General features: G+C 41.2%; 2 protein-coding genes and 1 long non-coding RNA gene across 8 annotated transcripts in view; 2 read left to right on the forward strand and 1 right to left on the reverse strand.

The window, feature by feature from the left end:
• Window positions 1-2,046: 2,046 nt before the first annotated feature.
• On the forward strand, window positions 2,047-14,098 carry DDX59 (DEAD-box helicase 59). 5 transcript variants are annotated; one of them, XM_020784690.3, is made up of 8 exons: window positions 2,047-2,285; window positions 4,130-4,944; window positions 6,280-6,447; window positions 7,608-7,697; window positions 9,207-9,458; window positions 10,113-10,265; window positions 11,839-11,967; window positions 13,718-14,098. In XM_020784690.3, the coding sequence occupies exons 2-8, from the start codon at window positions 4,141-4,143 to the stop codon at window positions 13,979-13,981; spliced, it is 1,860 nt and encodes a 619-aa protein (XP_020640349.3). In that variant the 5' UTR covers window positions 2,047-2,285; window positions 4,130-4,140; the 3' UTR covers window positions 13,982-14,098. The 5 variants fall into 5 exon arrangements, with proteins under 5 accessions (XP_020640349.3, XP_078248410.1, XP_020640353.3 ...); XM_078392284.1 differs by having other exon boundaries at window positions 2,061-2,303; window positions 4,127-4,944; XM_020784694.3 differs by having other exon boundaries at window positions 2,061-2,285; window positions 4,127-4,944.
• Window positions 14,099-15,120: 1,022 nt separating this feature from the next.
• On the reverse strand, window positions 15,121-18,892 carry LOC140706708 (uncharacterized). Its single transcript, XR_012086526.2, has 2 exons — window positions 18,825-18,892; window positions 15,121-17,877 (listed from the first exon to the last, which is right to left on the reverse strand). It is a non-coding gene; the product is annotated as an uncharacterized LOC140706708 (long non-coding RNA).
• Window positions 18,870-24,513, forward strand: part of KIF14 (kinesin family member 14) — a 48,306-nt gene continuing 42,662 nt past the window's right edge. Inside the window, exons 1-3 of one of the 2 annotated variants that reach the window (XM_072998063.2) lie at window positions 18,870-19,024; window positions 20,516-21,734; window positions 23,833-24,084. In XM_072998063.2, the coding sequence (XP_072854164.2) occupies window positions 20,635-21,734; window positions 23,833-24,084 (1,352 nt within the window). In that variant the 5' untranslated portion in view covers window positions 18,870-19,024; window positions 20,516-20,634. The remainder of the gene's footprint in view (window positions 19,025-20,515; window positions 21,735-23,832; window positions 24,085-24,513) is intronic. The other variant, XM_020784695.3, reaches the window with a different exon arrangement.

Genomic DNA, 24,513 nt, shown 5'->3' on the forward strand with positions numbered 1-24,513 from the left:
TTCGTGCCATTTGGTTTAATGCTATTTGTGTTTTAAATTATTGTTGCTTGTATGTTTACACTGGTTTTAGTTGCTTGTAAACCACCCAGAATAGTGCTTCTGCACTAATGAAGTGGTATATAAATTAAAGTAATAAATAATAAATAATAAATGAATACATTATTGGGAGACCAACAGGACTCTGACCAATGAGCTTTTCTTTCTGCAAATGAAGAGCAAATGGATGGTGGGCAGGAATATACTGCAAATCTGTTATTTCTATGTGTTTGCACTATCAAAACCTGTGTCTCATTTCAGCTTTTCCACTCCAGTAGGAATACTCTAGATAGGAAGTGGAGTGCTTAGAGGAATTATGCTGTAGAGTTCACTTGGCATAGATGCTAAAGTACAATACGGGTGCATCAGCCCAGGTTTTCACTGGGGGGGGGAAAGATTGATATATGGCAAATAGTAGAAGCAGAGACGTCAGGCTTTCAGAAGATGGTGAGATTGAGAGGCAGAACTGCAGCATCAGTGAATAAAAGCTATAATAAAAAGGTTGTCTAAAAGGGGAAAAAAACACAACATCCAGCCTTGTGGAAGGTAACATGGAAATCTTAGGCCTCCTTCAGTCTCGAAAGAACATGGTAACACGCTCTGTATGAGTGTCCTCTCCAGAGCACGAAGCTTGGGTAGAATAATATGGAGGATAGGCTGTTACCAAAACAGCAACCCCTTCTCCACATCACTGAAATAGTCCAATGGAAAGGCAAGAGCCAATACAGCTGGTTCCAGAGACTTTGCAGGAGTTGCCAGAACGACTCAAACTGCCTCCGGGACTCCAGCTCCAGATTTTGCCTCGAGGTTTACTCCTGAAGCTTTTTCCATCTATAGCCACAAGGCAGTAGAGGTTTGAAATCGGAGTTTTCCTTCTACTTGATGGGCTGCCTTCCAAGGCTGACGAACTGCAACTACCCGGTCATGGAAATCTATCATTAGCCTTAACTATACAATGGCTAGAACCCATTGTAGATTTCTATCCTACCTTTCTCTCACCTCCTGTGTACTTTTAACACATTATTGCTGCACTTACACAGTGGGAAAACACTGTGAAATTAAAGACAGAGAGACGTGCTGAAGACCTAAACTTTGTGTATGTCCCTAGGCTCTGTAGCATTATTTTTATTTTTAAAAGTTAATTATCCTAAGAATTATGGAAACAATATGTAGTTTTTCAAAATTGTATTTAGAAGTGCTTTATAACCTGAGGACATAATGGTAGCTTACTCAGCTTGTGTATAAACCCAGCACAAGATGCCTCAGGTAGCAATGGGACATTTCACATGATCATTGCCAGGAAAATACACACTTGTAATTCAGATGACTGGGTCATAACTGTGGTAGTAAACCCTAAGTGCTTGGCAAGCTGCTTGTTGGTCTGTTCCTACTTCAACAACTGTAGAGACCAGAACGCAATACACAAAAGCTAATGCCTATCTTCACACTGCAAATGAAAAGCCAGTAAGGCCAATTTAAAATTAAACCCTCAATGACCAGGAAAAAAGCAGTCCAAACAGGCTGGACCTTAAGAAATATCAGGAAACTATGTAATCACCATCCAGCAAACTGGTGGCACAGTGTGGGTCCTTCTCCAGCCATAAAAAGACCCCCCCCCCTGTTATGGGCCTTTCAAATTGGAACCCACGTATAGCAAACCCTAATAGGGTTTTCAAGGTGATATGAGTTTGCATGGCTTGAGTGAGGATTCGAACCCACGCCTACTGAGTCTTAGTCCCTCAGCTCTGTCCATTACACCAATCTGGGTATCCACCGTCCAGCTATAATTGGGGGGGGGAAGCACCGGGGGTAGGCAATGAAGCACCAAAAAGACTTCCGATGACTGCGCACGCTCAGAGGTTACAGAACGCAGTCGCGAAAGCGTGTGAAGATACAGTATAAGCATAAGGAACTACATATGAGGGCTTGGAGAGGGAGAATGGAATGGAGGCTGCCCGATTGGCTGGCACCTTGGTCAAAAGCCACGCCCTCCCAGCAAAGCTTCAAAGAGAATCAAGAACTTCCCGCATCACGCCAAGGAAAAGATGGACGGCCACCAAGCGGAAGAGGCGGCCCTAGAAACTACAGAGAGCACCGAGGAGGGGAGGGCTAGAGCGTCTACCGCAGTTTTGTCCTATCGCAGGGATACGTTCTCGGTGTTCAACGAGAACTGTCGGTTCTTGGCTGCAGCTGGAGAAAAATGTGGCTTTGAAGACAGACTGCTGTAGAACCCTTCATCTTGGACTCAGGTGGGAACCTATTTTCCGGTAAACCTCATAGGATCGGGTTTCTAGTCTGCTAAAGATCCAGCAATTCAGAAATCTTTTTTTTCCCTTTCTGATTAACTATGTTTTTTTTTTGGATTGTGTCTCTTTTGCAAACTCTTTCCCCTTCTCCATCTTTAGACTAATTTTGTTCCAATCCACACTATGACTTGAAGTGGTTTTTTTTTAAAGACAGGAGCTCTCCGGCTGAAAAGCATGCATTCCACGTGACTCTTACTTGTAAATACAGTAAACTCCCAGTTCCTTAGAAATATCACATTTCTTAGAAATACAGATGGTGGGAAGTCTCGTTTGCCTGACCCTTTCTCCTGTTAAAAAATGTAGACCTTTCTCCTAGAAGAACAGCATACAGCAAGCTTTAAAAAAATCCTTTTCTAGGAGAAGGTGCTCGCTATTTTCTTCCTAAACACAGCAACGAACCCTGCCTATTTTCTTTCCATTTCCCTGAGTGTACTGTATTTCTAGGGTTGTTTTTTGGCACTCGTGTTCGAAGGAGAGCCGGAAGTGAGTGTTGCGTATAACGAACTCGTCCATCTTTGTGACAGCATGGGGGGGGGGGGAGAGAGAAAGAGAGAGGAACCGACGAGGCATTCAGAAATCTAGAACGGTCGCAGCCTTTAGGAGTCACAATTGAGGGACAAACTGTCTTCAGCCGCCTGTAGCAGGAGACCTCAGCTAGATGGAGGAACGGGGCCACGGTAAGGCGGCCGGTCCGAACAGAGGCTTCAAGTGGAGGCAAAGGGTGGTGGGGAAAAATATTGCAGTCACTTTAAAGACGTAACAGATTTACAGTATTTCAGTGTGAGCTTTTGTACGTTAAAAACCACTTCACGAAATCCATGAAAGCTCACACTGGAATAAACCTACTAGTCTTTAAAGTGCTACCTTGTTTTGCCTCCTCTCCTCCCACTTTTCTTTTTCCCCTTTATTTTTGTCAGTATACCGAGGCAGAATTAGGTTTTAGTAAGTATATTATTCTATTGTATTTTATCACGTTTTGTAAGCTGCCCCGAGTAGACTTTGTCTAGAGGGGCGGAGTATAAGTCTAAAAAGTAAAGTAAATAAAGAATTCTTTACAGCGCCTTCTTCGGAAATCAGAAGTGGAGATTTATATATATAAAAAGCTGTGATGGCTGTGTTATCACTCATTATTGTCCGTCTGCATGGTTACTGTGCCACATTATAAGCTGTCAATGCTACTTTTTGCACTGCAGATAGTGGAGTACTGTTGACCTGCCTTTGTACAGAGGCTGTGCATCGCAGCCTGTGCAAACTGCAGCTTTTGAATAGATGACACATAAAATTCCACAAATGGGATTAATATGATGTTATTTTTTAAAGATGACTAACATGTGGCTATTGAACTTTGGACAGGAGGAGACAAGACTCACAGGAAAAGGGAAAGACAGTAGAAAAAGAGAAAGATCTAGCATGAGATGAACTGACTCAGTAAACCAGGGCCTTCAGCTTGAAAGCTCTGAGAAGGATTGCTAATATAGGACCTTTTTGAGATTATTAATTCAGAGTCATCACAATTTGGAAGCAACATGATAGTACATAACAGTTGTTTTTCAGCATTGCTGTGCCCATTGCAGTTCTTTCATAGTTGATTTGGAACAAGAGAAACAAGGATGTATTTATGTATTTACTTTGCTTTTATTGCTTGTGGTGAAAGGCTTTTATTGTGGCCAAAATCTAGTGAAAGAAAAGTGGTGTAGACACAAGAGCTTAGGTGAGCTGCTTTTACTTGCAGGTTTGTATTCATTTATCTGAGGTAAATGATTCTAATTGTTATGTTTTCATAGCAGACTGCTGAAGAATGTTTGTTCCAAGATCTCTGAAAGTCAAGAGGAATGCTGTTGACAATGAAACCTATGTAGCTAAGAAACATAAGCTCTCACCAGATGAGTCCTCTTTTGAAAAGACTGCAGAGTTTGATGTTAATGAGTCGGATGTAAAAGACATACTAAGTCCAGAGACTGAGTCATTAAAACCTGCAAAAGAGTACACTGAACCCCAGGTCTCTCTTGATTCAGCTGCAGGCCTGATTCAGTCAACTTCGGAAAATGCCATTGACAAGGTGGAAGAGCCCATAAAATCTTTCAGTAAAACGCAACGCTGGCCACAGCTTGGGGAACCCGTGTGTGTGATTTGTGGCCGTTATGGGGAGTACATCTGTGACAAGACTGATGAGGATGTTTGTAGCTTGGAGTGTAAAGCCAAACACCTTTTACAAATCAAAGAGAAGGAAAGCTCAGAAGAACCACCTAGTAGTGAAAAAGCAGATTCTTTGTCTGCTTTTCTAGATGGTGCTTATGTCTATGAAGAGAATGCCTTTCTGTTAAGCCTCCGGGATGAACAGATTGAAAATTTAAAGCAGCAACTCAGCATTGTTGTCCAAGGCCAAGAAGTCACAAGACCAATTGTAGAGTTTGAACACTGTGGCTTCCCTGATGTTTTAAGCTTCAATTTAAAACAGGCAGGCTATGAAGTCCCAACGCCCGTCCAGATGCAGCTGATTCCAGTTGGATTGCAAGGCAGAGATATTGTGGCCACGGCTGACACAGGGTCAGGAAAAACCGCAGCCTTCTTGCTTCCAGTTATAATGAAAGCCCTGGGAGAGGTAAAGTTCAAACCTATATGCAAAAACTTGTGTCCTGGGGGAGTTTTGTGTGGCATGTTCTTATGCGTGCTTCCTGAGAGTTTCCCTTCATTTGAAGTGATTGCTCTCGAGGAGACTGCATAGCAGTTCAGCATGTGTTGTAATAAGAATTCTAGAGAAATTATTGTGCATTTGCTTTTTTGTTGTTTAGAATTTCTTTGTTCATGTCTAAAGAAAGTAATGATTCACATGATAAAGAACAGTATACGAATTGTAATTTGTGATTTTGCCAATTGTGTCAGTCAAGAAAAGGCTCATATGCAGGGCAAGAGATATACCTTTTATTTAATCATCAACATCATCATATAACTGTAGAGCTGGAAGGGATCTTGATGCTGAGGCAGTTGCCAAGGAGATGAGAAAAGGAGAAGCCCCAGTGTATTTTGGGCATGTGGGCAAGTGGATATTTTGCTACCTCTGCAAGAGCTGCAGATATTTTTTTCCTATTTTGCTAACAGCTGTCCCCCTCCCACCATGATTATTATGTTTTCCTATCTGGCAGAAAAAATTGCCATGGGAAATTTGGCTAGCCATTCAGCTTGCTATGTAGAGTGGGGATTTAAAATCAAATATTTGTGGCAATAGTCCGAGAGGACTGTTTTCTCACAGCTGCCATAGAAAGGAATGGAAGAGATGGTATTCCATAAGCTTAAACATAGCCTCTCTCCTATTTCTTGCTCTTGAGCTGCTGTCAGCTGGTAGGCAGCATGAACTGACGTCTGCTGAAATAGACTGAAATGATCAACCTACTGGCTGAAAGTGTCAGAGGTCACTTCTTCAGACACAGGAAGCAGTAGGCTACGTTCCCAAAAAGCCCATGTCAAATACAGTCCCACCGTCTTAAAAGTGCTGAAATGCTTTGTTGTTTTTCCTACATAGCTGTACCACAGCTGTCTCCTTGGAAAAAACGATCTATAGGAAAATATTGTACTTGATGTGAAATAGGATGATTCATTTTGTGTGGCGACTCATACACACATGCATGCCATTGCTTACCATGACAGTGATCTCATTATGACTGTAACACATCACAGCTGCCTGAAAATTTCTTCAGAAAGTCTCTTTTAACAGCTCACTACTCACATTTCTGTGGTTAAAGCTGAATAATGTGGGAGCAAACTTCCTTGATTGTCTAATGTTGCACTCTTAACTATTCACCGTCATCTGTCTCAATAACTGTTGGACAAAAACGATGACGTTGACTAGGTCTGATGACAACTGACAGCTCTCTTTATTATCTGAGAATTTGTTAGCAAGAATTCAGATTGGTAACTTATAACTGTTTTTCTTTTTCAGGCGGAAGCTCCGTCTGCTCTTATTCTGACACCAACAAGAGAACTAGCTGTACAGATAGAGAAACAGGCCAAAGAGCTCATGGTTGGTCTACCAAACATGAGAACGGTTCTCCTAGTTGGAGGATTGCCATTGCCACCTCAGCTTCATCGTCTGAAACAAAATGTTAAGGTGAAACTTGTTGTGATAATGTTGTTTACTGGGGGAAAAGAATGAGGTGTATTGTCTGAAATGTATGTACACAGGGTCTTGGGAATCAGGTTTTGGTGGACAGTTGAAGGATGACCACTTTATTTGTTAATCAAGACAGGTTATAGATCATGTCTGGGCTTAGTAGCCAAAATGTGTTACTGTTAAGCAAAAATATAGTAAAAACACCTTTGAACACATGCAGAGTGCACTTCCTTTTCATGGAGTAAATGGTAGCCTGCCCTCTTAAGGAATTAAAGAGAAACATTACAAGTGCAGGTAGCATTCTTCTTCCTACTGTGCATCCCCTGTGGCTCTCTTTCTGAAAACCAAACATCGCCCTCCCCAGCCTTCCTGACAAACCCCAGCATAAACAACAAGCACTTTCAAAACCAGAGTAAAAAAAGATGTGGACACAGTCTTTCTTGCTCCGCCAAAGAAATCTGCTGCATTTTTTTCCTTCTTTCCCTGTAGCAGCTGCCCTGCAAACCCAGTTCATTTTGTCATCTTAACCTCCAGAGAACAAACCAAAGCAGTTGGCTTTCTCTGTGGTATTAAAAGGGGAGTGAGAGAGAAGCTAGTTGCTAGTGAGTTTGAAGAATGGAGAAAAGCTGGAGGAAGAAAAGAAGGATATGAAATTGTCTTCTAAATTCTTCCTTAATGCAGTTTATCTGTAGGTGGGATGAAGTAGCTCAAAGTCTTGGTGACTGGCAAGTATTTTGAGGAAACTATCAGTGGGAGTTGTGAATGTTGCTGTAGAATTCCAGGAGGATGTTTCTGAGTGAAGGAAGAGAAAGAATGTCAGAATGAGAGAAATTAGGCCTGGATCTATCTGATAATCCCCAACTAGAGTAGATCCAGTAAATCAATGAGATTTATGTAAGAGTTAAATCAGCGGTCAAATATCGATTCAGTGGATCTGCTCTATTTGGGATTAACAATTGGATTCAGGCTCAAAATCTACTCTAGAATTTTCTGGGAACCTAATTTAGCTGCTGAAATGTACTCTTCCCTGGTTACATTCTTGTTCACCAAGATCTTTCTTGCTCCTGGCCTGTAGGTGAGTGGAGTTGTTATAGGCTGGAATTAAACAGTGTTTTGATTAAATTACAACGTTGACATTTCTTCTCTTTTTCTGCTAGGTTATAATAGCAACACCTGGAAGACTTCTTGAAATTCTAAGGCAAAGTGCCATTCAGCTCCATAACATCAAAATAGTTGTAGTGGATGAAGTAAGTAACACATTATAGGTAGAAACAAAAAAAGCATGAATGGGTATTAATTAAATCTGTACCAGATTTCAGTGGAATAACTGTTTCTGTTTGTTGATCATCTATTGTTGGCCTTGGCAAGCCAGATGGGTGCAGCATTAGGAAAAATGCACATTGTAAATTTCAAGACTATTTGTATACCCATTTTTTTTTGGCTAGGGCAAGGTAGGGTTTTTCCAGTGGAGTCTTAGAAAAAGTTCAGGTGCCAGCCTTATAATAAGGCAGCAAGCATACACTGCTTTTTCCTGAACTCTGGCAGAAGGGAGAGGCCAGAGCAAAATGGCAGCTGAGGATTAACACTGTTGAGGATGAGTAGGAAGCCTGTGCCCCTCCAGGGTTCGCTGAATGGGAACACCCTTCAGCCATTGTCCTTACTGGCTGGGGCTGATGGGAAATGAAGTCCAACTAGGCACCAGTTCCTCAGTCCTAGTTGAAGATTTCCCATACCTTTTGGCATCAAAGCATTTAAGCATTTGTCAAGTCAGCATTTTCAAAATCCTGTGAAAGTAACTATCAGAGTGGGAAAGTGCCAGTGCTTGCCAAGTTATTTTGTGGGTAGAAGAACTTCCTCAGCTCTCTATAGTTTTTGTAAAGCAAAAAGGCACTTTGGGTTGCTGTTTTAACAGACTGTTGATAGCAGGATGGAAAGGAAACACGGAGCAGGATGTGAAAGTGTTTGGAATAAGTAATGGCACCTGCTCCTCTCAAGCTTGCCTTTTTGCAAAGAGTTCCCTTTTCAAGCATGGCTTGTCCATTGGCATCTCTTAGAGGAACGGTTTCCAACCTTGGATCCTCCAGATGTTCTTGGACTGAAACTCCCAGTAGCTTTCAGTGCTAGCTGTGCTGGCCAGGATTTCTGGGAGTTGTAGTTTAAGAGCATCTGTGGACCCAATGTTGGGAAGTACATAATGGTGTGCTGCTAGTTCCTCAGAATCATCAGTTTGGTCCTTATTCACTTGTTTGTAACATTTATATCCTGCCTTTTCTTCTACTGAGTGCAAGGTACCATACATGACTCCACACTTCCCCAGTTTATCCTCATGATGACCCTGTGAGGTAGGTTGGCCTGAAAAAGAGAGTAATAAGCTATAGGTTCTCTCCTGAGTTTTGTGGCTTGGGGCGGGGGGATTTGAACCTTGATCTTCCACCACTCTAATCAGCACAACACATTGTGCCCATTTTTTCTTTGGTTGTTGCCATTGTTATGTGCCATCAGCTTGCCTCCAACATATGGAGATTGTATGAATGCATGACCTACAAACTGTCCTATTATGAATAGCGCTGCCCAGCTCTTGCAAATTCAAGGTGGTGGCTTCCTTTATTCGGTCATGTTCTTGTCACTTTGTTACTATTAAGGAGCTCAGACAGAACATGTTGGTACAGTAATGAAGCAATTTTTCTCAGCAGTCTTTATAAAAATGAAAATGTAATGGTAACAAGTCCATATGTGTTTTTCCACCCACAAAATAGGTTGACACTATGTTGAAGATGGGTTTCCAGCAACAGGTGTTAGATATTTTGGAAACAATCCCTAAAGACCACCAGACCATCTTGGTTTCAGCCACAATGCCTTTTGGCATTGAACAGCTGGCAAGTCAGCTCCTGCAAGATCCTGTGAAAATAACCATCGGAGAGAAGAACCAGCCGTGCTCCAGTGTCCGGCAGATTATTTTGTGGGTAGAGGAGCCTTCTAAAAAGAAAAAGCTTTTTGAAATATTAAATGTCAGTATCCATGGAAAGAGACTCCACCTTTGTTTTTGTTTCCACAAATTGTGTGTATTTGGAGACTGGGAGGAAAAGAAGTAGAAAAGCATTATTGGCCTGATTCAGGTTTAAGAAGCTCTCCTGTTAGAGAGATGTAAACATGTCAGCATTAATTCATTTTGGCCCAGAACTTTGCTAAAAGTTGTGCAGGAAAAAATAACAGTTTGATTGTTTCAATCTTAATTGAAATCAGAGTTTAAGATGTCATTTTAAAAAAAAGGAAATGAAAAAACTGGGGTGTGCAGTTTTTCCAAGTTGTCCTTTAAAAAAAATTACAATTCTTTGAGCAGCAGGTACCGTGTTTCCCCGAAAATAAGACAGGGTCTTATATTAATTTTTGCTCCAAAAAACTCATTAAGGCATATTTTCGGGGGATGTTTTATTTTTTTCATGTACACAATCTACATTTATTCAAATACAGTAATGTCTTCTTCTGGTTGCTGCACAATGGTGGACAGCGGGGTTTCATTTAACTAGGGCTTATTTTCAGGTTAGGTCTTATTTTTGGGGAAACAGGGTATGTGAACAATTTAGGACTTGTTATTGGCATTGGTAACTGGTATGTGTGCTTCTATGCAGGACTAAGTTATGGTCTTTCTTCCTGATTTTTAGGATAAGAAACTTTTCAAGCCTCCAGTCCTGGTGTTTGTAGAATGCAAGCTGGGTGCGGATCTTCTGAGTGATGCTGTTCATAAAATCACAGGCTTACAAACAATATCAATGCACTCTGATAAGCCACAGACAGAAAGGATGGCGATATTACAGGTTTGTAGACATCTGGCACACCTAAAAGATGTCATTAATAATTACTTGGGTTATTTGCCACAGACATCTGGAAAACAACACAACCTAAGTATCCAGTCTTGGACAATTCTGAGCTAAATTGCTATAGACTTTCTAGTGCTGCATAGATTTCCCCTCTGGTTTTCATCATTCCCACAAACCTTAGACATAACTGGGATCCAGAAACCTGTCTCTGTCATGTGAATTCTGACAGCTTGGCTGTGGTCTACAGGAGTAACTTCATCTGCCTTGTCTACAGGCTGCAGGGGCAGGACCAGCTCAAGTCATCTTGATGCCTTGGAATGGATCAGCAGTGCCTTCTGTGGGCTACTCAGATGAGGGTGCCTTGTGCCCTTGTACCCCAGTGTCATCGGCAGTACAAATACATTGACAGTAAACAACAGTTTAGTGTCTTCATACATATGAACATTTGCTGAGATGGAAGCTTCACTCTGCCTCATGCTAGGCCCAATTCTTTAATTTGGAGTATGGTGTTGTAGGGATGTTCAAACAGTAGCTGATGAAAAGATGGGCTTCCTAGGGTTTTGTGGTGAACACAAAGCAGCTGGGCTGGATCAGGCAAAAGGCCTGCAGTTTGTTCTTGTGGTGACCTCTCATATATCTGTTGGGAACTGAAAGGAGGATATGACTGTTACAGCAACCTCCCTGTCTGCTCCAAATCATTCGGCTTGGCGGCCATCACAGTAGCTGGCAATAGTGAATTTCATCTAAACATGTGTGAAGAAGTCCTTCAATTTATTTCTCCTGAGTCTCTTATACTTGGATTTCAGTGGAATATTCCAGGTTTTAATATTATCGAAGAGGAGAAAAACTCTCTCCTAGTTTATTTTCTCCATTCTATTCTTTCACAGTTCTCCAAGAGTGGTGACACCATCTATTGGTGTAAAATACCATATTGGCAGTTTTTAAAAAATTCTTTCCTAACAATCTCCAATATGTGTATCCGCATTTTTAATACATTTGTTTCGAATACAATTATTAAAAGATCTTCAACATAACTGAACATTCAAAGGAGCAATTGGAGAAGGTTACGTTTCATGAATTATGCTTCAAAGGGTACTTGTGCAAATAAATGGATGTAGTTTCTTAAAAGATTTCAGTGGTTCCTAACTTTGGGTAACCCAGATGTTCTTAGACTACCACTCCCAGAAACCCTGGCCAGCACAGCTGGTGGTAAAGGCTTTTGGGAATTGCAGCCTAATAACACCTGGGTTACCCAAGGTTGGGAACCAGTGTTTTAGCTTATTCCTTTTCCTTGTTGTCCGGCAGCTGCTTTATTTGTTTTGAAATGTGTTCGGAATGTGTTACCTCTTTTGTAGTAACTTTTCTGGGACTTCTTGTATTCCTTGCTTTTGACAGCAAACCTCATGAAGCCACGTAATGTGTGACTGCCATTTTTCCACCAGAAGAAGAATACTTACATTGGTTTGAAGCATTTACTTCATTACGATGGAGTTAGAGCCTGTATTTAAGCAGCAAGATGCTCAGTTATGAGAAATCTAAAATACTGTTGGTCTCTCTTTTTTTGTGCTAGGGATTGTTTCAAGAAAAGTATGATGTTGTAGTAAGCACTGGAGTTCTTGGACGTGGACTCGACCTTGTCAATGTTAAGCTTGTGGTAAATTTTGACATGCCATCTAGCATGGATGAATACGTACATCAGGTGAATACATTTATCTGCTTTAAATATTACAGTGTGCTACTAAACCCCTTACAGGAGAGGTGGGGAAAATTTGGCCACCATATTTTTTGGACTACCATTCTTGTCAACCACACTCAGTAAGACCAGTGGTAAGGTAATATTGGGATTGTAGTCCAAAGCGTGGAGGGATTCTTGAACTCTTTGTGTTAACCACAGGTCAGATGTTTGTGTGCTGAGTTTGTGTGTGCTACCACATCCCCAAATCCTTCACAGTACCTGGGAGTGGAGAAAATCCAAATCATGAACTTTTTAAAGAATTCAAAAGCTGTTTTTTAATGCCTGTGCTGTTATGGACTGTGCCTAAAGGAGCTTTCTGCATCGTGATCCAAGAAAATAAATAAATCGATATTCTTTCTCATGTAGAAGCCAACACATAGCAGAACAACAGTTGAGAATGTGTGTAGCATATCTGCCATCTAAAGTTATATCTGAGTATACAGTGAATGGCACTTATAGCAATTACAGATTATGAATTTGTTTATTTTTTTAGCCTAGTTTCCTTCCAGAGCATCCCATGAAATTGTGTGGATATTATATTGAATCTTCATTGCAACTAATATAAGTGATGAAACTTTACAGTTTTCCAAACAAGTGTGTAGTGCACTATGTATCACCACAATTATCCATGCTGGATTTTTTTGAGGCAAATACTTGTACTGTTGCATATATTCAATTGCCTTTCCTTTTCACAAAGATTGCATGCATTTAATTAAGCCGAAGATAATAATTGTATGACAGCTGATCACTTGAGAAGTGTAATGCAGATAAAGAGAAAAGCCACAAGACAGATGGCAAGTCAGGAGAAAACTGCTGATGCGATTGTCCTTATGCTCATAATTTTTCCCCCAAGAGGATGTTGACCAATATTTTTGCTTTGAATTGAATCTTTTCAATTCTGTACAGCTGACCATATTTTCCAAAAGCTCGTATCTTCATGTTCGCAATTTCATTTTATATATGCTTATTTGTTGTTTTTCATCATAAACTTTGAAAGCACCATACAAAATAGAAATACACTGATGAACATGGATTAAAAACCTTACTACTTAACAGGAGGTGGAATGTCTGTCTACTTAATATTCAAGAGGTCATATTGAATCAGTGGAACTTGTATACATATTTGCCTAAATCATTTTCATTGAATGGGTCTGCTCTAATTGGGCCTTGCTGGGGGTTAGGGAGCTACTGTGTTTACCTGAAAATACGACAGGGTCTTATATTCATTTTTGCTTCAAAAAACACATTAGGGCTTATTTTCAGGGGATGTTTTATTTTATAGTCATGTCATCTTCTGGTTGCTGCACAATGGTGGAGGGCGGGGTTTCACTTAACTGGGGCTTATTTTTGGGGTAGGGCTTATATTATGAGCATCCTGAAAAATCCTACTAGGGCTTATTTTCAGGTTAGGTCTTACTTTCGGGGAAATGGTATGATCATCTTTAAGAGATTGGACTGCAACCCTCAATGTTCCTTATTGTTGCCAATTCTGGTTAGGGCACATGGGAACTGTAATCTAAGAATATCTGGAGGGCAGTTGTTCTTGAAATCCAATTGTTTGAGATGAAGGAGGATGAGTTTTATTGCTGGGTGCAACTTTTATCCTGAAGCTTAAAATTCATATTCTCTTTTAAAGGCTGTAAGTTAACGGTTGGATTCTCTTAGTTATACAAGACAGATCTTCCTGTAAGCACTGCTGCTTTTCTTTTCTCAGGTGGGACGAGCAGGTCGGCTGGGTCACACTGGAACAGCAATTACGTTTATTAATAACAACAGCAAGAAACTTTTCTGGGATGTTGTGAAACGAGTTGAACCAACTGGCACTATTCTCCCACCCCAGTTGTTAAACTCTCCATACCTACATGATCAGAGAAGAAAAGAACAGCAGAGAAATAAAAAATCTCAGAGTGGTCTTGTGACAGGTGATAATCTTATGGACATTATTAGAAAACATGACAAAAGCACTTCTCAAAAGTAACGAGTAGTTACGTATTTGTAAATGTAAAGGTTTTCTGTAACATGTACCAAGTGCTGAATTTTGGTATTTAATTCTGTACCACTGCTCCAGTTTATATAAAGCATTTTGTAATCATAATTTGATTGCAGATTCCTTACCTGAAAATCAGTGTTATTTCTACGTCTGATGGATTATTTGTCACATTTGTATCCTCTCATGTTTTACAAAATGTCAGAACAGTACTCTAGCCCAGTGGTTATTAACCTTTGTTACTCAGGTGTTTTTGAACTGCAGCTCCCAGAAACCCCAGTCAGGACAGCTGGTGGTGAAGGCTTCTGGGAGTTGCAGTCCAAAAACATCTGAGTAACAAAGGTTAAGAACCAGTGCTCTAGCCCATGAATACCTTTGTTAGGTTGAAGTAGTCATGTACTCCAGAGCATTTCGTGAGCTTTGTCCAGGGTAGATTTGATTTAAATATAAATTAATTATTTTTTAAATTTAAAAATCAGATATTTTTGGACAATTCAAATTTTAAAAATGATTTATTAAAATGTAAATTGTGATATAAATCAATATACAGTGGTGCCCCGCTTGATGATTACCTTGTTGTACAACGAATCTGCTGTATGATTAGTTTTTTGCGATTGCAAAACGATGTTTCACTGGTTTTTTCTGTTTGACGACAATCAGTTCCCTGCTTCAGGAACTGATTTTTCGCTTTACGACGATCAAAAACAGCTGATCGTCGGGGTTTCAAAATGGCCGCCTCCTGTGCAAAATGGCTCCCCGCTGTGTTCATGACGGATTGCTCGCATTACAGGCACCGGAAAATGGCCACCCTATGGAGGATCTTCGCTGGACAGTGAGATATTTTGCCCATTGGAACGCATTAAATGGTTTTTAATGCATTTCAATGGGCTTTTTACTTTCGCTTGACGACAATTTCATTCTACAGCAATTTTGCTGGAACGGATTATCGTCATCAAGTGGGGTACCACTGTATATATTTTAAAAAAACATTGATTTTTATCAACCTGACTTTGTCATTGGGAGCCATTTCATACTTTGTACTAAATCTCATTGTTAATCCCAACTACCATAGACCAGTTGAATTGGAGGGACTTGTTAAGCCAATATTTATATAAGTCCTATTGATTCCCTTTTTATTTTGGATGGGTACAAAATGTACTTTAGCTTAAATGGAAAAATATATGCATTGCATCCTGAATGGCACACACATATATATTAAATAGTGGTATTCTCTTGCCACAAGTAGAGAAACAATGGCCAGGAATGTGTTTATAATTAACGAGCAATCCAACATTCCTAAAACATAATTATTGAATCATTTTGTTGGGGAATAAAATATCTCGGTCTGGTATAGAATTGAAAGGGGGAAAGAATTTTTGAGGGGAGAGAGCGGGTTGGTTTTGCATCTCTGCACAGTTAGGTTTTGTCTAACAGATTTAGGTCCTGTGTCTAACAGGCACAGATGCTGGGAATGTGCAGAACGCCAGTGGCTTTGGTGTCTGTTGGCTGCAGTAGATGATTTGAAGGAAGGAAAGGGGCAAAATAGTATTGCAGACATGGGGGAGTGATTTAGGCGGCGATGAAAATTAGGCTGAAACTTTTCTTGTTGAAAACATTAGCAGAGATTCAAAAGGGAAGGAGACATGGACAGCCGGACAAGTCTGTAAGGAGGAAAACACTCCACACACTTTCTTAAATCATTTGACAACAGAGATTATAGTTGGGGGTGGGGGGGATTGGTGTATATTCTCTCCCAGTCCCAGTCCAGACCTGTGGGCAATTGGAGAAATCTTTTCACTCTCCACATTTCAAAAAAACAAAGAGGAAAATCATGTTGGTTGAAGCAAAATACTTCTTTCCCCCTAATTGAGTCTGGTATGACTTCTGGCTCAGAACAATGAGGTACTTCATGATTTCCTGTTAACATTTTAGTTGGATTTTTCATAATTTTGTTCAAATAGTTTCAGAGCTGATGCAGCCCCAAATCTTCCATAGTTTCTCACCCCTGGAATACATGGACTCAGTATAAACCAGCTTCAGAATAACTTTTACAATGCAAGAGATTTTGTGTTCTCAAAGGCTTTCACAGCCACGATCCAATGGCTGTTGTAGGGTTTTCAGGCTGTCTGGCAGTGTTCTTGGGGTTTTTCTAAACGTTTCGCCAGTCTCTGGCCAGCGTCTTCAGAGGACAGGAGTCAGAACTCTGTCTGTGCTCTGGTGCAGTTTGGGATAGTTGAATATTTATAGCTGTAGGATCAGAGATTTTATTTTTCCTTTTGAACAGAAGTCTACATTTCAGGTCAAAATGTTGGCAATATTAAAGGTAAATAAATGTTGGCAGTATTAAAGATAATGTTGAATTTAACAGCTCTGCAGGCAAATGATGGAACAAACTGCCTGTTAAAACTCAAGTTACTAAAACATGTTAATCTTTTATGTGATACAGGTCTCATTTTAGCCCTTCCCATCATTTTTATTCTTCACTTTCGTAATAATTTTTTTTTTGCCGAGGAAGGAAAATCCATGTTTCTCTCATTTTAGGTTTTATACCAGAAAATGTATATTGCCGTTTTTATGAAACTGATTTATTTTTTGAACAGGAACCTTAATGTGAAAGGATAAGACTATCAGTGGAACAAGTTACAGCTTAGACATGGAAAAATAACCTTCATATTTGTTATTCTAGACAAAGCACAGACTTAAGGTGAATGGGGAGCTAAATAAATGTGGAAAGTCTTGCAATAAATATCATTGCATGATTGGACTGTGCAGGGGAACATTAACTGTTTCTTTATCTTACGTTTTATTTATGTTTGGAGACACCCCCAAGGGATCTCTGAACCATGGCAGTAGTGTATCTTGACACAGATTGGGCTGAGTATAGCACACTCAGGCAGAGCTATTCTCCACTAGGATGTTACTGAACACAAAAGAATTAAAATATTGCAAAGATTACAATAAAGTTTATAACTAATATGGGGAAACACAGACAGAAAAGAAGCAAACTCACATGGCTGAGAGGGTTTTGAGATTCAGGCTGCACTGTAAAGTTCTGCAATACCTGAGCAGACTATTTGCAGAGGTGCTATGAGGATAAAAAGAAGAAAAAAGGATCTTTCCCTAAACCACACAGGCTCGTTCCAGAAGATAGCTTAGGGGTCTATCGCTAGTCTTGTTAGACTGCCTTGAAGCTGGGGAGTGTTGGAACTCCAGCTGAAACAATGTAAGGAAATTCTTGGGCAAGTATCCCAAGAGAGGATAGGCTGAGTTCCCAGATTGGAGAGCAGGAATTCAGGACAGCAACATAGACTAGTAAGGTCCTCTGGCTAGATCCTGGATTCGGGGAGGCAATACAGTCATTTCAGCTCCGAAATGGAGTCAGCCCAAAGAGGCTTGGCAGGGAAGAGTGGGAGGAAGGTTCAGGCAGAGATAGACACAGAAAAAAAGTTCACTCCAAAAGATTCACCCTAGAACCTCCCAGAATAACCAATATGGGTACTGTGTGTCTGTTTACCTGGTTTCTGGCCAGGTTGTCTATGGTGATCTGGTCCCTTGTTAATCATCTGCCCTATTCTGCTCTGATCTTAATCTCTGCCCATCTGGCTAATCCAGGGACAATGGACAGAAAAGCATAGTCTGTTTAGGAAAACGCAGACTATTCTAGGCTGTTTGCTTTCCCACACAATGCTTGTAGTACACAAACAGAAGAATGTGACCGAATCTTTTCAGCTTCAGTCCTGGAGGACTATCCTGTGAGATGATTTCTTCCCCCCTTTGGGGAATTCATGTCTTCCATGTCCTTTTGATAGGGGGCCCATAACTTCTATGGCTGTAAGAGTATTGGTAAGACTCAGTATGTCCATTTAGGTGTGTTTTTTCCCCAAAATCTGAAAAAAAGAAATAAAATTAAAATTTGTATATACCTATGGGTGAAAAATGCACAGGAAAGTTTGTTGGTTGCCAATGGCCTACTAGACAGAAGGGCTGAATTCCAGGACTTTCTGCTCAACAGGGACTATGATGTCATTTGCCACACCCCTGAGACTTCCTTCTAAGTTGAGCTGAAATCCCTTTTTTGTAGTATCTGAAAACGAAATGGATTTCCCCAGAGACCATCTACTGTATTGTATTGTTACATTGTGCCATGGAGTTGCATCCAGCTTATGGCACCCCCAATTAAGGTTTTTAAAGGTAAGTGAGATGCTTAAGGATCAGATTCACCATTATCAAACCCTCCCATCCGCAAGAATCCTAACCCAAATCTCCTAGTCTATCGCTCTCTCCATTATACCATACTGTCTCTCAGGTAACACAGTGTTCCTTTAAAACTGTTCCCGTTGTAGTGCGAAGTACAGTACTGTACTTGAGAGGGTTAGTTTTCAATGAGCAATTCCGAGCCACTCCCTTCGAGATAAGTCTCGTTCCCCAACACCGATTCCGCAGCCTTCAATTTTTTATTTTTATTTTGGAGTCTCCCGGAGGCAGCTGTCGGGCTTGTTACTAATGAGTAGCAGTTGCACTTCAGCCATTTCCCATGACACCGCTGACGAACGCACCACCAACTTGACCCGACCGGGGCTACCTCTCCACTGAGTGGAAAACCAAACAGCAAACTAACGTAATTTAAAGAAATTTTAGAACCCAACTTCGTGCTTCCAGATCCTTATGCTCGATTCTGCCCCTGGGGAAGGAAACCTCCCGGACATCCCACCCAGCAGTCCCTCAGCGGGTCCGTCCCGGGTGCAGAATTGGGGGGGGGGGAAGGAAATCACCGCCCTTTTTGAGGTCTCCCTTTAGCGCTCTGTCCCTCTATCTCCCCATTGGTCGCTCCCACCTCCAGCACGGGCATGTTCGTTTGGGAACCGGAGATGTCGCTAGTAGACCTTCACTGGGGCGGCGCCTCTGCTCTTCCCTCGCGGGACTGCCTGTGATGTCATCGGCCGCATCACCCAATAGGAGGCAGCGGCGGCGCATTCGAACGGAGAATTAGGGGTGCCGCGGGAGGGGCCGTCTGTTGGCTACGGAGGAGGGCAGGTAAGTCACGGCTGGCCCGCAAGATCTCTCTCTCTCTCCTGGGTCTCGGGATTTCCCTCACCTGGTTACGATTTAAAAGGTTGTCCCCGGGATGTGTGGACCCGTTGGGCCAGCTTTTGCTTCTGGTTTTGCCGCGGGGAATCCTTTGGCGTGTCAGATTGTTTTGGGACTACATTTCCCACAATCCTGCCCACTGATCATGCTGGCCGGGGCTGATGAAAGCTGGAGTGTCAGAACAGCTTGTTGTTGTTTGTTGTTGTTTAGTCGTTGTGTCCGACTCTTCGTGACCCCATGGACCAGAGCACGCCAGGCCCTCCTGTCTTCCACTGCCTCCCGGAGTTGGCTGTCTGGTTCCTCTGCTTTTGTGGCGGAGGAGCTTGCTCGTTTTCCGCGGGCAGTATCATGGAGCGAGAGAGGGCGCTGTTTTTGCAGAAGTTAAACTATGAACCCCCCTACCCGTTAAAAGCGGCTCCTTTTAATGATGCTCGTGTATTTTCGTACACGAAGAAGCTAACACTTTCCCACTCTGTCGTGCTTTTAATCTTTTAAAGTCCGCAAAGATTCCACCGCATCTGGCAAATTTTTGCTATCAATATTTTGATCGCAGGGATTTGTTTGCCTGGTTCTCTTGTTGCCCCGAGTAGACATTGTCTAGAGGGGCGGGGTAAAGCTCTAATAAATAAATAAATATAATGTAGCAGTATTAGCTAATTGGAGCTTCCAGGCGTCAGGGAATTTTAATTCTCTTTCTCTCTCTCCAACCACTTTGTCTGTTCATGAATTTCTGATTAGCAGTTGGTGGAAACAATTTTTTAGTTATCTTGATGTATGCAAGGACTCGAAAGAAGTCCACTAACTTAATGTCAGGGACCAAGAGTTAGATGTGCTGGACTGGAGGCCAGATCTTGAGAAATCGCCATACAGTAGTTGAAACAGGGACGAGCACCACTGCCTAGAGTTGGACACGACTGGACTAAATGTCAAGGGAAACCTTCACTATTTACCGATACCAGTTGCCGGTGCTATGGAAAATCAATATCTAAATTTTAGTTTTGCATTTCCAAATACTCGTAATTTGCTGCAATAATAGAGTACATCATCCATTTTACCATAATGCTTTACTTTAAATGTTAACTATAATATATTTTCTCTCTTTCCCCCATTTCCATAGAAAGGCTTTGTTTGTTGACAGTATCATGTATAACATAGTCATTGATATGTCTACTCAGAAGTAAGTCCCATTGACTTAATTCCAGACAAATGGGTACACCATAGCAAGGTTTTTGTTTCACAATGTATATGATTTAATAGGTTTGCACTGAATCTGGATTTAATTTTTTTTTAAAAGAATGAATTGTGGAAAATCTTTCAGTAAAACATCTAAATGTTGCTTTTTCCATCTTGCCAAAAAGTCATATAAGGAAACTTTACATATCTATAGAATAACTGGGTATGTTTTCCAGAATAACAATTGTGTTTTTTTTTAAACAGATCCCATGGCGACACATTTTGCTTTATACTGCAGAGAAAGCATTAATCAAATGTGTTTTTCAGGAAGACAGTGTACAAGGAAGTTTTAGCTCTGCAGCTACAACTTGCTTGATTCCTCAATGCCTATCTATACTGTTCCAAAGGGAAACCATATTAGTGTGGCCCGTTCACAGAAGCATGCTGCAGAAAAGTCCTGTGTCAGGGACAGAGTTGGACAGCAGCTTCCACCCAATGTGTCAGAGAATGAGAGATGCAATCCAGTTTCACAGCCCCTGGCTAAGGAACTGAATGCCACCTTTGTGCTTTCTGCCTGCAACAGGCCGGCTAATGCATCTACCCCCGGAGGCAAGTGGACCCTCCAAAAAAGGACTGTGACAAGCCAAGGACAGTCTGTTACAACAACAACATGTGATGGTGAAAGTACACAAACAGAAACAAGGTTGATATTGCAGCGCCGTCTGAGGACTGGATCAGCTGAGAAGCATAACACAAAGGGAACTAATGAAACTGGAGCAGAAAACTCAGTGTCTCTACCAGAGAAAGCCAATACAACTTTATTTGCATCAAAGGCTAACAGTAGGGAGTCTCCCTTTCTGAAGACGGGCCTTCAACCACTTAAAGGCTGTAGGGATGAAAAGACAAATCCTGAGGTGAAAAATCATGTGCAGGTTAGCCAGAGCGGTTCAACTGATGCTGCTAGCTTCAAACCTCTGAAACACAGGATAGCTGTTGCTGATTTTCAGAGTCAGAACAAGGTCCCTAGATCGTCGTTTTTCACAACAGCAAAAACGGAGGATAGGATAAAATGGGCTGAAGAATGCCGTGTCAGTAAGGAAAATGGAACGGAAAGGCTGCAAAGCAGATTTCTTAAAGCTGAAAATTTGGAAGGGCAGAAGACGCTAAGGAAAGGTCCAGTAGAAGGAGTTAAATGTACTCCCAAATGTGGATCTGTTCAGCATGCTAAGAGTCCTGCTGCCTCCAGTGAGAAGAATAAAGCTCTGTCTCTTGAAGCAATATCACAAAAGAAAGCTAGTACTTCTAATGCATCCATTCTAAGTAGTAAAAATGGAAGTGTGTCAGAAAATGCAAGATACGTCCCGCAGTCTTCTTTCCTAAAAGAAGATACTCCAATGCCAAACACGTACATTAACGATGATCCTTTCAAGATAGAAAACAGTAAAGTGACAGTAGCTGTGAGAGTCCGTCCCTTTAGCAGCAGGTACATAAACACTATTTTTCAGGAACTAAAGCTGAGATTTTAGAAATTATGTCCTGTTTTTAATATATCAGTTAGCACAGCATGCTGTTGACATCCTATGTGAAACTACGTACAAAACGACTTTGGTTGGGTCTGTACCAAGTGTACCCTAAAAACCAATCTCCAGCTTTACTAATATGAAGGCCATCACCTTTCTCCTTATTTTTGCCTTCTGTATTACTTTGCTTTCCAATTAGGAGTGGGTATTTGCCTCATTTTTGTATTTTGAATGAATGATGGAATAGACATTGTTATATGTTATGTACATCAAGTTGCTTCCTGGTCACACTAACCCTACTATAGGGTTTTTGAAAGTGTGTGAGATGTTCAAGGAGCAGTGTACCATTGCCACCCCACACTCCCCAGTGAATGTTCATGTCTAAATGATGACTTGAACCCGTCTCTCCTAAGTCCTGCTCTAACAATCCACACTGACACTGTACACCACACTGGTCTTCATGTCATGATTTTTTCTTTATCTCAGTAGCCCTGAGCATAACCTGCACTTTACAGTATCTTCCACATAATGATGGTGATCCAATTAGATGTACATACGGGCTGAAATCCTTTTGGAAGGTTTGCATGTGCAATGCGAATGATGTCGTTATCAGAAGCAAATGGCTGCTGGCTACAGGCAATTTAGGGGTGTGCACAACTCATACAATGTGATCAAGTTGTGCACACTTCAGAATTGCCAAAGGAAGTCTTCAATCAGCACTGATTTTCTGCTGGTGAATAACATCATTAATGTTACATATGCAGATCTGTGCAATAGGATTTCAGCCATTTGTTCTGGAGACCTTTTTAATATTATTAAAAAACTGCATAGTTTGAGGCAGAAGCATAACATTTAGCTTTTTCATCTCTTCAGCCATGTTGGTAATCTAACTGGCAGCTGTGTTATGCTGTAGCATAAGAGATACCAGAAATCTTGTAGCACCTTTAAAATTAACATTTTTTAAAATTTTTCATATGCTTTTGCATGTCTAAGCAGGCTTAGCCTTCCGCTGTTTTGGTTAACTTTCAGCCTGCTGGAGAGTTCTACAGAAGTTTAAATCTTGCTTACCGCATTGTGATATAAAGGCATTGGTAGCATTTGAACAAGTTGCTTTTCAGCTCATAACCGTGAAAATGGCATTGGAAAAACATTAGTAACTTCATGGTTCATCAACCTTGATGAACCACGAAGTTACTAATGTTTTTCCAAGCGAACCATGACTCAGTTCGTTGGTTCTTGGTTTGTTTTTTTTTTGATAGCCTGTGGCTGTCTTAAAAAAAAAAGCTGAGCTCCCCTCCCCCACAGTCTGCCCCCTTCCCAGTGCCCCAACACCTCCCTACCTTGTCCTACTGCAGCCACTGCTGCCTCTGCCGCTGTCTCCATTGCCACCACCTCTGTGCTGCCGCTTCTGCTTCCACTGCCCAAAGGCAGAGAGGGAAGGCTAGCTTGTCAGAAGCAAAGCCTTCACTCTCTGCCTATGGGCCTGCTGAAGAGATAATTGGCAGCCGCCCCCCCCCCCCAGGCAGAGAGGAGATGCCAATTAGCTCTTTGGTGGGCACATTGGCAGAGAGGGAAGGCTAGACTGTCGTAACAGAAGCCATTGTTCTGGCAGTCTAGCTTTCCCTCTGTCCCTATGGGGACGAATGAAAAACAGGTATTCCCTTCTTATTTGTTGAGATTGTCTTAATTGATGAGTACAATTGTCTTAATTGATGAATACAAAGAGACAAATATTCCACGAATCAGTGATTTCCCACAAATATTGTGATTCCTTTTTCTTCTTCGTCCCCATGTCTACTCATATCTTTCAGAATCTGTCCTTGTGGGCTGTGGTATTATGGTATTAGTCCAGAAAGATAATTTCTCCATGTTCTGAGTACCACCATGCTATGGCTTTTGAAATTTAGATGAGAAATATTTTAATTTTTAGATATCACCTCTGCCATAGGCATGCTGTAAACAAATGTACACTGAGCTTGAAACTGAGGTTACTATGAGTATCTTAAATCTGGTGCATTCAGTCCCCCCCATAAATAACTCTTATTTTGTATCTTTATTTAGAGACAAAAATGAAGAAACATTCCAGATAATTTCCATGATTGGACAAGAGACTGTTGTGCACCATCCTAATACGAAACAGAAGTACAGCTTCACCTTTGACTTTTCATTCTGGTCTATCAATAAGAGTAATAACTTTGCAAGTCAAGAGACGGTATATCGGTCCTTGGCCGTTCCTCTTCTAGAAGGGGCATTTGAAGGATACAACACTTGTCTTTTTGCCTATGGACAGACTGGCTCTGGAAAGTCATATACGTAAGTTGGACTGGAACTCTTGCACTTTAAGGAAAAGGACAGGGTATATGTTGTCTCCAAGTTTTTCTTAGTAGTTTTTTTATTTCTTTTTGAAAGGTGGAGGCAAATCTTACTGAAGTATGAAAGTGATTTAAGTGAAGTTCTGGAGAAAAGTCTGTTCACAGACTTTAAAAAGTATTCTTTTTAAAGAAAAAAATTACTTAAACTATATAAATGATAAACACCCTCCTCTAAATCAGAGGTCTCCACAGTTTTGACCGTGAGGGCCACACTGGATATTTTCAACATTTTTGAGGGCTGAAGGAACAGGAATGTTCACGCACAAACACACACACATGTCCCAGAGCACGGATGCCCGCCCACCTGCATGCATCCCTCCACCTGCCCCCCCTACACGCATGCCTGAAGGAAATGGGCCGGATAAAATGT

The sequence above is a fragment of the Pogona vitticeps genome, chromosome 4, assembly GCF_051106095.1.
Source record: "Pogona vitticeps strain Pit_001003342236 chromosome 4, PviZW2.1, whole genome shotgun sequence".
NCBI lineage: Eukaryota > Metazoa > Chordata > Lepidosauria > Squamata > Agamidae > Pogona > Pogona vitticeps.